At 44.7% G+C, this 14,288-nt stretch overlaps 1 protein-coding gene across 2 annotated transcripts in view; it reads left to right on the plus strand.

Moving 5' to 3' along the window:
* plxna1b (plexin A1b) overlaps positions 1-12,663 on the plus strand; it is a gene marked incomplete at its 5' end in the record, with an annotated part of 162,974 nt that extends 150,311 nt beyond the window's left edge. For both annotated transcript variants that reach the window (XM_080495587.1, XM_080495588.1), the window contains 10 exons: positions 620-686; positions 3,647-3,793; positions 4,128-4,287; positions 4,672-4,775; positions 5,016-5,112; positions 6,087-6,277; positions 8,134-8,303; positions 8,603-8,815; positions 8,909-9,059; positions 12,440-12,663. In XM_080495587.1, coding sequence (XP_080351713.1) covers positions 620-686; positions 3,647-3,793; positions 4,128-4,287; positions 4,672-4,775; positions 5,016-5,112; positions 6,087-6,277; positions 8,134-8,303; positions 8,603-8,815; positions 8,909-9,059; positions 12,440-12,535 — 1,396 coding nt within the window. In that variant the 3' untranslated portion in view covers positions 12,536-12,663. The remainder of the gene's footprint in view (positions 1-619; positions 687-3,646; positions 3,794-4,127; positions 4,288-4,671; positions 4,776-5,015; positions 5,113-6,086; positions 6,278-8,133; positions 8,304-8,602; positions 8,816-8,908; positions 9,060-12,439) is intronic.
* Between the last annotated feature and the right edge of the window lie 1,625 nt (positions 12,664-14,288).

Raw genomic sequence — 14,288 nt, forward strand, 5'->3', positions numbered from 1 at the left:
GACACCATCTACCCCCCCCCCCCCCCCCCCCCCCCGCCCTCCCGTTTTACCCCTCAGCAGATTCTGAGCACCGGTGTCTCTCTCAGGTGTTTAACAAATTAGCCGCAATAAGTCTGTTAATTACGCCGCCTTTTAATTGCTCCATTTTCATTTCATTCACCGGTTCGCTCACATGTTCGCCCGAGACGCACACGTGCCGAGGTTCCCTCCGCTAGTTGGCAGGTTTGTGATTAATGAGAGAAGTTAGGGAATTATACTAATTGCTGTATTTTTAATGAAGATGAGTGGGTTTGCTTGGAGGTGGGAGAAACGTAGGGAGGTCCTTAAAAACAGTTGAGGAAGCTGAAGGCCTTGTTTTGCTAAATTAATTTATTATGTGAACACATGAAGAATAAACATATCACACGTGTGCCTCAAACGCTCTTCCCCACCCATGATGGAGGTGTGTTTGTGTTTTCATCAAAGCGGGTAGGTCACGCTCAAATCCTCTCAGGAAGTAAGATGGAGGTTTATATTTGGCTTCTGGCACATTTTTCTTCCTTCTTCAGTATTTCCGTCTTACCCTTACCCATACCCATTACCTCTCTCTCTCTTTTCCATCTGCTTTCATGTCTCCTAGGACGGAGTCCGTGGCAGAGAAGATGCTCACCAACTGGTTCACCTTCCTGCTTTACAAGTTCCTCAAGGTAAAACTGACACACACACACAACTTTGAAGCAACAGAAACACCACTGGTGTTTGAGAATGGAGAAAAAATGTCTTGCTAACACACACGCACGCACACACACACACATACACATACACAAACACACACACACACACACACACGCACACATTCACAGCTGCAGCGTTAGATAAGGCAGAGGCAGCAGGATACCTATCCCTTACCTCTGCTTTTCATTTGGTAAATTCTTCTCTCTTCGAATTGAGGAAATCCGCCGAGTCTGAAGCGCTTTTCAGACACAGCCGGCCATGTTGTTGTGATCACCGTAGCCTGTCACACTAACCTGTCCTCTCTTTGTGTCCCCGGTCGGATTCTCTTTGAGCCAGAAAAGTGTGTGTGTGTGTGTGTGTGTGTGGGGGGGGGGGGGGGGGGGGGGGTGCGTGTGCGTGTGTCTGTCTGTTTGTACAACCTTTCAGTTCATTGAGGCTTTTGGAGAGCAGGTAGCCAGACATCTTACACAAATGCTCTCCTGGTTTCTCTGTTGGACTGTCTATATTCTCTTTCCCTCTTTGAATTGCTTTCCTCTGATTTCAAATCAGAGGAATCACCCAGGCTTAAACTGTGCTAAATTGTTGTTTCCACGCACGTGTTCTTCACGTTCAAACGTTGCTGTGGCTAATCAGTTAGCAGCGGGGCCCAAACCCCTGCCAACGCAGGCATTCTGGTGGACAGCAAAGCAGCCAAGCCCCCAGGGGTCCTGGTTAGCTTCTCGTCCATGGAAGTATGTCCATTTTGGGTGTGTGTCCTGGCTCCGAATGCGAGTCTGGACAGCCAGCATTGGGTTCAGTAAAAGGCGAGCGGGTTTCCAGAGAAGCTGTTGGAGGATTATTCTACCAGCTGTGTTTGTGAACTTTAAAAAGAAAAGAAAAGAAAAGAAGGCAGAAAACAATAGAGAAAGGACACAAAAAGATGGAGGAATGTTGAGCGACAAATCTGTAGAAAGGAGACAAGAGGGTAGTGGTAATTGTAAAAGATTGAGGGAATGTGAAGAAGGTTTCAAAATGTAAAACAAGTGTCAGAGGAAATGAGGGGGGTGGGGGGGGGGGGTGGCAAAATGAGCAGTGAAGGAAGGGCTATAGCTAGCAGCAAGGTTACCAGGCTTGCTTTTATCAAGCCTTAGCAATTCAGCGCCTCCCTTTCTCCAGAGTTTTTAGGGGTCACGTAAAAGAAAGGCCTGGAACAATTTCAGTGTTCAGCCAGGTGTGAATAGAGATGGCGAAAGGTCAAGTAGTTGTTCAAAGGGACGGAAGAGATGGAGCTTTTACCTAGCAAAGGGAACAGGAGTAAGACGAAAAATCCTTTTATCCATTACCCTATTCCAAAGGTTCACTTGTCCTCCTTTACACTTGCTTGTTTGGGTGAAGCGAAGGGTCACATGGTCTCTCTTTTCTTTCACACTATATGATTTGGCATTGCTGTATGCAAATGTAAGAAGTTTTCCTGGTCACACAATGGCTTGATTTTAAACGGACTCATTAAAAGATTGTAACTTAAGTCAAGATTGTTTGAAGAGTAAAGCTAGATGATACTTCCATAAACCTATGCAGAAGTACTGAGCTGGTCTGTGCTGCTCGACAGACAGAACGTGTTGTCAGTGTGCTCTGTCCTCACCACAGGAAGCAGGCAGTGCTAGATTATCCCACATAGTTCATCTGACAGCTCACGGAGATGATGGACTCCTGTTGATGTACGAACATGCCCAGTTGAAGGGTCCAGGATGTGCAGTCTACACAAGTTTCAAGCTGTATAGTGAAGGAAATTTAGGAATTGTTTTTTGGTGACTGAAAAAGCATGGATTCCAATTACATCATAAGGTTATTTACCAATAGATCAGTATGATAGAAATACATGTTTGAAAAAATGCTTTAAAGACTAATTTCCTTTCGTCACCCCAGGTTACTGCGAGCTACAAACTCATGTGTGCTTTTCAGGATGGTTGCTGTGAACAGTGGCCAAAGATTATGACGATATCACAGAACAGACATAAATACCAGGAGAAAAAAAAAATTAGTCGGCTAATTTATGTGAAAGTTTGAATAGTTGTCTTTAATGAAGACCAAGAGTTGCTCGTAGAAACCTGTGTGGACAGCTGGAAAAAAAAGACACATTTTCTATAGTTTTGGGGGTCTTGTAAAAGCCCAAATGATTGTCTGACTGTTTGCTACCCGTCTAAATTTATTGTATGATGATGATACTGCCTTCCTTGAACTCAGTAATAACAAAGCAACACAGAAGGATATAGGGGGGGAAAAGAAAAGACCTGAATTACCCTCTAAAGAGAAAACAAGAAGTGCTACAAGCAGGCAGTGCTTAGTTGGCAGTCCAGCTGAATGAATAAAGGCTAAACTCAGAGTGGAGTGTGTGTGTGTGCAGGAAAGAGAGACAGTGGCCCAACATCCCGGTGCTTGTTACCTGGTTGACACGTCTCACACACCAAAGTGCTTCCCCAAGCGTTTTTCAGCCCACCGTCGTTAACCTTCTATTAACTCCTCCATCAATTGCCACTCACTCACACTTTCTCTGATTTCTCTCCTCCTTGCTTAGTCAGTCACTCCCACACACGCAAATAAAGATTTTAAAGGCTGTGGGGTTTTTTTTTCTTCCCTGAAGAGTCACAGGGGAGAGGCTGAGTGTTTGTGACGTGCAGAGGAAATATTGTGTGTTTTATAGTGTGTTCCTAGCGAACACAGGTCGTGGCCTCGTTCTTTACAGCTCCACCTGTGTTGACTTCAAGAAAATTAGAAACATAATTGTAGAGTTGCTCGGCAAAGCTGTGCACCTTCTGCAGGGAGTGGTTTTACATTCACATTTCAACAATTCCTTTCCTCCCGTCACTTCACATTTCATCCATCCTCTTATCAACTTTCACCTCTACCTATCTCTTCCACCCGCCTTCCGACATCTCTCCCTCGCTCTTTGCAGGAGTGTGCTGGCGAGCCTCTCTTCATGCTGTACTGTGCCATGAAGCAGCAAATGGAAAAGGGACCAATAGATGCAATCACAGGAGAAGCCCGCTACTCCCTCAGCGAGGACAAGCTCATCAGACAGCAAATTGACTACAAGACGTTGGTCAGTACCCGAGGACGCTGACAGCTGGATCACACATTTGGTGAAACAGATGCACTCGTACAGCTGAGACTGTCCGATGACGGCTCAAGATCCAGCCGGCTAAATCACAGATCATTTCCTTTAAGACTTACACAAGACTTCTAATTAAATACTTATAATAATCATAAAATATTTACCGGCGTAAAGATCCACATAGTGATTCCCACATGCTATAAGAAGGGAGTCCTTGCAGGCCAAATGTCACCGCAGGGTCCTGCTTCCACACATCAGTAGTGACTGGCCATCTGCGTTCGCTTCCTTGTCTTAGCGTAACCTTTGCTCTCTGCCTCTATAGACGCTTCACTGCGTAAACCCAGAGAACGAAAACGCCCCAGAGGTGACGGTGAAGAGCCTGAACTGTGACACGGTAACACAGGTGAAGGAAAAGCTGCTGGATGCTGTCTACAAGGGGACTCCATACTCCCAGAGACCAAAGGCCTCGGATATGGACCTGGGTGAGGAAGTGGGAAAAGTGCCACACACACACGCTGAGTACAACACAAGGCACAGGTGTTCTGCTATGGGGGTGGGGGGTAGAGAAAGGGAATCATTTCAAGGGCTTTCTGAAGCAGGAGGGGGCCCTTCAGACAGGAGAGGTGTTTCTGCATGGGGGAAAAACCTCAAGTGATGTGCCAGAAGTCAGTACAAATATACTTTGTAGTCCTTCCAAATTCAATATAGTTAGTTGAATCTGGTTGTTTGCAAGGCACAATAAACCAATTAATTAATCAGAGGAGGAACTCAGAAAAGCAGCAAAGGGATATATATCCAGACATCCAGAACAAAGCCATGCATCCATGTCTGCATCTCCTTTTAACACGCGTCTGTGTGTCCTGCAGAATGGCGGCAGGGCCGAATGGCTCGCATTATCCTTCAGGACGAGGACGTCACCACTAAGATCGACAACGACTGGAAGAGACTTAACACTCTGGCTCACTACCAGGTACTCCACTGCTACAAAAGAAAATCCCATAATGCTTTGTGATAAGCGGGATCCTCAATGCCTTGGTTGCATATTTTTGTTACTGGCAAATATTTAGTTTTTCAAATGGAGCACTTTGATTGCAAAGTGTGTAAAATAAACTCTGTATAAACACTGCGATATGTTGCACGGTTGGACGATCAGTGAGACTCCTGCTGGGCGTGGTGCACGGTGATAACGGACCTTGGAAACTCGTTTCAGGTGACAGATGGCTCAGTGATTGCCCTCGTGCCCAAACAAAACTCGGCCTACAACATCTCCAACTCCTCCACGTTCACCAAGTCCCTCAGCAGATACGGTACGAGAGAAGGTGTGTGTGTGTGTGTGTTTTGTATGTGCATGCATCCACCTAACTGTGTGCTTGTGTATGTGCTTATTTCATAATCTGTAGGTGCTTTTGCATTACAACAACAAATGCGGAACCCATTCTACACGCAGGCTGCTGCTCACGTAGAACTCAGTTTGTCATATTTCACGTGTGACTGGTCTATATCTTCACGTGGAATGTTTGTCAGATTTTGTTTAGGTGTGTCCTTAAAGGTTTAGTATTCCAACGAGTCCTACACTGGCCATATTGTAATGCCAGTTGTGAAGTAAACTGCTCTTCATCCATATTGTGGGGTTTCATCTTTCTTCTGGTCTGCAGTATCTCCGGTCCTGATACCTGCAACTGTGAAAAAGCCGTAAATACTCTCTGGTGCTGCGATCACACTCGCTCCGCACCGTCCCAGTCCACATTGTCTCCTGACATCTCATACCACTCAATCCTTTCCTGCTTTGTCACGCAAGTGACAAGCATTCAAACTGCAAGCGTAATGCTCCATGTCACAAACACAGGATCACTGTCCAACAAAGGAAGGAGAGGGCAGGAGGAAGAGAGAGTGACAGACAAATTTATTCAGGAAAGAGGGAGTGACGTGGAAGTAGAGGAAGCTGTCACCTTTCTGAAATGCTTTGAACTTCACAGGGATATTTTATTATAACTGTGTCACGTGTTGTTGTTCCTTTTTTTTCTGTTTTTGTGTCTGTAATTATCAGCTTAGTTATTGAAGCAAAGCAAGCTAATTATAACATTATTTACTACAGAGCGGCTTGAAGTAGTCAGATGTTCATGACAAGAGTAAACGTATTATTATTCCTCCTCCAACATGTATCAAATAAATTTTTTAACTAATTCCTGAAGTGTTACAAGGTAAGCTGGTACTGTAAATTGGAAGAATTGTGACCCGTTCACTCACTTTTCCTTCTTCATTTCCTCCTTTGCCCATCCAGAGAGCATGTTGAGGACAGCCAGCAGTCCAGACAGCTTGCGCTCCCGAACGCCAATGATCACCCCCGACCTGGAGAGCGGCACCAAGCTATGGCATCTGGTGAAGAACCACGACCACTCAGACCAGAGGGAGGGCGACAGAGGAAGCAAGATGGTCTCCGAGATTTACCTGACCAGACTGCTGGCCACGAAGGTGATCATCATTTACACATTCGCCACCTTGGCCAAACACCCCACCCTCTGCCACCCCCCCCACTCCCCCGCTGACCTTTGTTTGGTGGTGGTCTCTGAGCTCATTAACATTTTTCATAACCTTTTCCACAAAGACACACATATGCACGGTCTTAATTAGGATGTTGACCTTTGGCTATTGAGTTGTTTGGTCGGTGTTACTGCGCCCCTCTGTCAGTGGCCTCGGGGCTTTTAGGCCCCTGGCCAGTAGCCGGCGTTCATTACTCAACCAGATTCCTTCATGTCGTCCACGCCACACTGAGGAAACTGCTGAGGTTTGTTCCTTCAGATGATGATCACAAGCTGAGTTTAAAAGGAGCACTGTGGATATCTGTGTGTGAGTGTGTCGACGATTCAAGTGAACCAAACTGCAATCGCTGTGTATTTCATCCTTGAGTAAGTTGTTAAGCAGTGATGGAGCAGAGTGTGACTCGGTTACAGCCGCTGCAACAAAGAGAAATGTGTTTTATATTCCGGATCTGTTGAAGCTGGTTTGACTGTTTTACAATAACAGGCACGGTTTGCATTTTCTTATCTCATATTTCACATTTGTCCTACAAAGCAACAATTCTCCCATCCAGCCATGTTTATGTTCAGTTTTTGTAACAACATAAGCAACATTTAAAGAATGAATCAATTAGGATGCAGAAGTTGTTATGCCATTGTATTTTTGCATGAATAGTCACAATCGGGAGCTTAAGCACATACTTGAGGAAGCAGGCAAAGGAAAAGAGATTATTTAGAAAACTCGAAGCATTTTTCTGTCAAGGAAGTCGTCGTCTAACTTAAATGGGCACATATGCATGAAAACGTTTGTAGAGCAGTTAGTCTTGTGCTCATACCGTGCTGAAGGTAAACATTAATGGGATCATGCAAATTGTAGAATATTCACACAAACTCATCATTTAGCCTGAACCACCCAGCAACAGAGTCAGCTTCTCGCCCTCATTTTGCAAGTACTAAACACATCCACACTGTGGTACTTCCTCTCCCCCGATGTTTCACTCATTAGCTCTCGATTTTCAGTGTTTGAGCTTCAGGTAGGAAAGTGCAAGGTTAGCTGCATCAATGCCGCCTCGATTGGGGAATGATTAACATGCAAGCCAGAGGAAGACAATGGGGGGAACTTGGAGCACTGCAGTTTGTTCTTATTTATTACAGCCCCCACAGCTTTGTGTGTTTAGGATGCTGATTTGTGAGTGTGTGAAGGAAAACAAAACTGCAGATTCAACTTCTGGCTGGTTTAAATAAGGTTTTGTTTTGTTTTTTTTGTTAAAAAAAAAATGTGGCTTAGATGCGAGTTTGAAATGAATGAGGCGATTGCTCGTGGGAAATATCAAATCATTTCAACTTCAGAGGACTTTGTGAACGCCTCTGAAACTCCACAGTTGTGTGATGTGGTATTTAAAAAAAACAAAACAATGCAGAACAGCCTTAGGCTGAACTCTCATTGGGCCTCATCCCAAATTGTGTAAAGAACAGGAAGCACTCGGCATAGTCATCACAAACTCTCGGGAAGTTGGAGTCCTAAAAACACTCAAACACCTGCTGGTGACAGCCGTCGCCTGCAGCCACGCCATCGCCGACGGAGGATGTGCAGCAGAGGCAGTTGTTCACTAGTGCTGTAACACAACTGCTCACACATTAATCTGCAGTCAAACACACTCCTTTACCTTTTTAATTGCAGTGAGTCGTCGAGGGAAAGAGGGCTGAGTTATGTATAATAAATCCTCCTGAATGCACCTAAACAGTTCATGATCTCCCAAAGTGGGAGTCGTTTTAGCAAGCTGCTGACTCACTGTTGTCTCTCGTGCTCAGGGTACACTCCAGAAGTTTGTGGACGACTTGTTTGAGACCATCTTCAGCACGGCGCATCGAGGCAGCGCCCTGCCACTCGCCATCAAGTACATGTTCGACTTCTTGGACGAGCAGGCGGACAAACACTCCATATCAGACTCTGATGTGCGGCACACCTGGAAGAGCAACTGGTAAGTTTGTGTTTTGTTTTGTTTTGTTTTGTTTGTGTGCTGTTGTAGGACATTTGAGACTCAGAAGAAAAACTTGACAGCAAAGGCTGCGAATACATAACTGTTCAAGGTGGAAGAGTAGGAAAATATACAGCACTCACATTTCACTGCTAATCCAAGTATTTTATCACTGCGACTACTTCTTTTGTTGAGCCGCAGTGCGCATGCAGCTCCGTTCATCGCAGCGATCGCTGCTCTTTAATAGCTTGTCAGGTACCTCCGTACACTTCATGAATGTTTTCGCTCAATCTTTGTCCCAGTCTGCCACTGAGGTTCTGGGTGAACGTGATCAAGAATCCTCAGTTTGTCTTCGACATCCACAAGAACAGCATTACCGACGCCTGCTTGTCAGTGGTGGCTCAAACCTTCATGGACTCGTGTTCGACATCAGAGCATAAACTGGGGAAGGACTCGCCTTCAAACAAGCTGCTGTACGCAAAAGACATCCCCAACTACAAGAACTGGGTAGAGAGGTGCGTTGATGTTGAATTGGAGTGCTTTTTGCTTAATATTTAACAATATTTCCAAATATAATCCCGTTTTGACTGTGTGCTTGTTGATTTCAGGTACTACTCTGATATCTCACGGATGTCGGCCATCAGCGACCAGGACATGAGTGCCTACCTGGCAGAGCAGTCACGCCTGCACGCAAACCAGTTCAACAGCATGTCGGCTCTACATGAGATCTACTCCTACATCGTCAAGTACAAGGATGAGGTGAGACTCTAAATGCTTTCTCCGCCACAGTACAAACAAACATACTCTACCAGCTTATTCATGTCCTTCTGAGGCGGCTCGTAAGCAGCATGGCTGATACTGAATAGTTGAGGCCGACACTGTTGTATGTTTTAAAAATCATGATTAAAACTTTGGATTTATCACTTCAATTGTACACCTTAGCAAGATGTCTTTTTTTTTAGTGCACATTTAAGGAAAAGATATTGAATAAAAAAACATGAGAAAACAAATCATTTAGTGAAAGGACACGGTGAAACAAAATCCTCCACAGGCACATCTAAACATCCCCAAAGTCAAAACATGCATAGTCACAGCAAATACCAACACCCAGTACAGAACAGAAAAGTCCACAGTGTCAACAAAACTCCCCATAGAGAAGAATCAATATCCTGACTGGGCTTTTCAAATTGCCTCATTGTGGGATAAATACATTATTTGATCTCATATTTTAGTTCTTGGGAAAATTAGTCAATACTGAATCTGTCAGAAAGCTTCAAACACGACAGTTGCTCATGTCATACCAAGCAGTCCTCCATAGTTTAGAATGTCATCAATGCAGCCGTAATGCCAGCCACAGGTTGCAAATTCAATTCAACTTTATTTATCTAGCAACAAATTCAAATGCAAACCTTGATTTGGGTAATCGGCGAGAAACAGACCCTGGTTCTGGTCGAGGGAAGTAGAGAGAGAGGTAGAGGTAGATCCAAATCCACATTATGTATTCACAAATAAACAGGCCTGGAGCACTTGCTGTAACCAGGGGTCCGTTTCACGAAGCAGGTTTAAGGATTACCCCAGGTTATTGAACACCGAGTTGAGGGAAATGCGGGATTTTCCGTTTCACAAAGGGAGGTAACTCAAACCGGAGGAAGCGGGGTAACTCAAGATTGTTTCACGAAGCGGTGTAACGTCAACTCCCGGTCAGTTACCGGGGCAACAGACGCTCTAGAACTAACCTGGTCGGGAGCAGGTTTTTGTCAGTGAACACGGAGTTTTGCTCTGGCTCCGCCCCCTTTCAGACGGGCACGGGGTTTCATTTCCTCATTCAGCGGGGGAGTTTTGGTGAAACAGTTCTGCAGTGCCTTATTCCCGAGGCAAATTAGACGTCAACTTTATTCCCTCAATATGGAATGTGCTTTTGATAATGATCCGATTGATGAAGGTGCAGCATTACTTCGCCGAGAATTTAATATTCGCAGATAATATTCGCATCATCAGACCGCGCATAGATGTACTGGCATTTGCAGACACCTTCCTTTTTGAGCGGTACCGTTTTACTGCCGAGACCATTATGCACATCCACAGTTTAGTCGCTCTGTACATTAGCAACATCACCAGCTGAGCCTTGCCCTGACGTCATAGCAGATATTGTAAGTTGTGCTGCGTTTCCTCGTAAATGGCAGAGCTGTCAGAGACACCATATGCCATCATCACTTCGGGGTCTGATCACCACCACCACCACCAAATAAAGACATGATGCACAATTCATTTGGTCTTTTTTATTTCCTACAAATACAAGCGCTAGTTTAGTTAATGTAGTTAGTAGTTAGCATAATTCACCTGGGACTGTACACCCACCCTTAACTTGTGCTCCAGTTTTTTCCATCTTCTGGAGCAGGTGGAGTCTATAGATCTGTTTTACAGATAACTGGGAAGACATAAGGAGGACATTCAATTATTACAGTTGGACATGAATTCCACAGAATGAACCTCTGGTGTTTACTGAACATCTGTCTCACTGTCAGTCCCTGCAGTGGATGTTGAGGGACCCTCCTGCTGCTGCCCAGCCACGCCCTTTTAAAAAGAATGATAATGTGTCAATACTTCAGTGTAGACAAAATATCACTCTTTATTCCACCACAATGTTTCAGAAATGTAAACGGGATGAGAACTATCATACCTCTACAGGCCTTTGTGGATCCTCCTCTGTAAAGGCAGCAGACAGGGTTTCCTGTACTCTTCATCCTAGATGAATATGTTTCAGTATATTTAAACTACCATTTTGCAAGATCTTTGGAGTGTTGCCTACTTACAAGGTCTGTTGTGGCATGAGGGGGTCCAGCAGGCAGAGAGCACCATCCCAATCTGTTGGGTGACAAAAAAAAGACATGATGGGGAAATAAAGATGAACAAAAGGAGGCTTAAAGAGATATATAGGCCTCGGCATATTATATATTATGAAGGAAGTGGTATCTTGAGGGGTGAGCTCTGAAGAGGAGCTCCTCCAGGGATTCCCTCAGCCACTGGCCTCCCAACATTCTGGCTTAGGGCTCCTCTGCCTCTGTTAAAGGTGGAGGTGCTGGGCCACCACCCGTTTTACAGGCATCTGCCTTCTTTCTGTTGGCTGAGTAAAGTCTGTCTTAGTTTAGCCTTAATTATTTGACAGCACATGATATGGGTGAGAAGACATTTATGTGTTTGAAAACAGCATTATGTTGGGAATAAAACACCTCACAGTCAAATGGCCACTTGATATTTACTGTACAATGTCACACATGATCGAAATTACGTTAAGAAATGTATTGATTAACAATTAAATTGGCAGCGGTCTCACCCGATTGGACAATGTTTTTATATTTCACTTTCAGCTGCTGCCAAGAGCGCTTCTCCCCCGCGTTATTGCACCCAAAAGAAATAAATTAATAAGCTACCATCAAGCAGTATTCCCTTGCAATAATGTTGCGATGACAAAGACGTTTGAACTTACGCATTCACTTGAGCAGCAATCTTCTTCCACGCCGCCTCCCTCTCTTTAGCAGCCGCTGCGCTGTTGCATTTTTTTTTTTTATATGTTCATATTCGCCATATGATCGGATCAATACTTCCTGCTCCACTGGCGTCAAAAACTCCGCCCTCCGCGTCTCAGTTGTCATGGTGACTCGTTGAATCGGGGCTCCATTGATGCGGTCTTTTTAGAGTCGTGGTGCACGCGCTTGACTCCAGGTGAAACTACTCCGAGTTCATCAAACTGATCAAAATCCGGCGTCGTGAAACCGAAAACTCCGCGTTTTCTGTCTCAGTGTAACTCAATTCAGAGCTCGGTGTTAAGCCCATGGCTTCTTAAACCTGCTTCGTGAAACGGACCCCAGGTGTGCTGTTTTGTTGTTCTCGCTTTCCAGGGAATAGCAAAAAAATAAATAAATTAAAGGCCTGAACCCAAAACAGGCTTTCAAATTTGTTAATTCAAGATGCGTGCTCACCAGGATACTTTACAATGTTTGTAGGCATCCTGAAGCAGCCAGGTGGAAAATGACTGACCTCTTACAGCCTATTAAGGACAAATACGTCCATGTTTTGAAAGCAAAAAGCTTGCACATGTCGAACACTTAGTGACCTCTCCCCCCCTTTTCTGTTCTCAGATCTTGTCAGCTCTGGAGCGGGACGAGCAGGCAAGGAGACAGAGACTGAGGAGCAAGCTGGAGCAGGTCATCGACACAATGGCCCTGACCAGCTGAGGACCATCAACGCCTCCCTCCTTTTTCTCCTCACTCCTCCTCTCCATCTGTCTCCTACTCTCTCTATCTCTCTCTTTACAAGAAATAAAAGTCCAAACCCCCAACAATACCACAGACAAACTGCAAAAGGACCGAAGCAGTATACTGCAACATGGGGGGGGGGTTCGGCAGAGATGGGCGGGCCTGTGTACGCTTACATGTGTATGTGTGTGTTTGTCTGCAGCCCCGTACAGTGTGTGGGCACGTGTTGGCGTGAGAGGCGCCGGGACATCTTCACACACAAATACACGGTGAAACGTGTCAACTGACAACATTTGATTATCGTGGATGTTGGTGTTCGTGGTTGTTTGATTTTTGATTTCGGGAGTTTTTCGCGATCATCAGGAAGGAAAGAAACATCATCAGCCCGGACAGGAAATCCATACGTGGCTTCATTAGCAGGATGGACCAATCTGTGATGAGCCAATGGGAGAGAGGATCTGTAGGTCAAGTGACTCCAACATTGGTCACAGTTTTAAAGGATGTTAGTTTTTTTTTTTGTTTTGTTTAGGGGTTTTTTTGTATAAATGTAATCAACTGCCCACTCTCTGATCTCTCGCCACTTGTATTACTGCTGAATTTGCACAATTTACAGAAACGTTACAAAGCAAGACTATATAGATATTATATATAAATACAGCTACGTTTTTAAAGAAAGATTAGGGAGAAAACATTTTGGTTGTTTTCTTTTTCATTTCAAACCAACAAATACAATTAAAAGAAAATATTAAAGATGATTTGATATTTCAAGGTTTAAAAAAAAGAAGAAAAAGACAACGTAGACAAAAAAAATAGAGGAAAAAAGAAACAAAAAAGTTGTACTGTGCCATGTTTTCTTTGAATGTTGTTTAGTGCAAAGACATTTTGTTAGATGGAATGTGCTACCGTATGATTTTTAAATATGCCTAGTGACTGAAAAGAATTGTTCTGCCCATCGTAAAGAAGAAGCCCGGCGGTGCGCCGATCTTCTGTCGTTAGGAGAGGTCATGGCGTCACGCTGGTAACATGAAGTTGCTGTTGTTTTCTTATTCAGTCGGTGCAATCTGCTGGTTTCAGGAAGCCAAATATTTACTCACAAGATTGTTGCTTTATCACAGCTTCGTCTGTGTCTGTCTCCACACAGCCGACTCCCCCCTCTCTCTCTCTCTCTCTCTCTCTCTCTCTCTCTCTCTCTCTCTCCCTCTCTCTCCCCCCCTTCTCTCTCTCTCTGTCTCTCTCTCTTTCTTCTGGAGGGTGAACGGATGACCGTTCAGTGGGACTACGGTTTAGCGACTGAACAATGAAGTAGCTACGTTGCACTAAGTGAAATAATGTCGTTTGCCACGTAGCCGCCATATCTAGCCGTTCCACCGGTCGATCGTTTGTCCACGCTGACGTCTCGGCTGAGATTCAGAGACCACCCTGAGGTCAAGTGGAGCCTCTCAGTCGTCAGAAAAGCTGTTATCGAGCCTAAAGACACGTTTGTTTTTTTTGTTTGTTTTTTTTTCCAGTTTTCAGACAATAAACCCAAATAGAGGGACAAGGACGTGATTATAGTGAGTGTTTTTATCCACCTCTAACCTATATATTTGAGACATGAGTGTAAGCTTTGTATCCATGAGGAGCTATCGGGAGACGCAGAGGTCCGACACCTCTGTTCATTGGCGACAGGAGGCTGTAATCCTCCTGCAGCCTGCAGCTCTTGTTTCGAAACTAGCCTATTGCCATGTGTGGC

Source organism: Blennius ocellaris (genome assembly GCF_963422515.1).
Source record: "Blennius ocellaris genome assembly, chromosome: 4".
NCBI lineage: Eukaryota > Metazoa > Chordata > Actinopteri > Blenniiformes > Blenniidae > Blennius > Blennius ocellaris.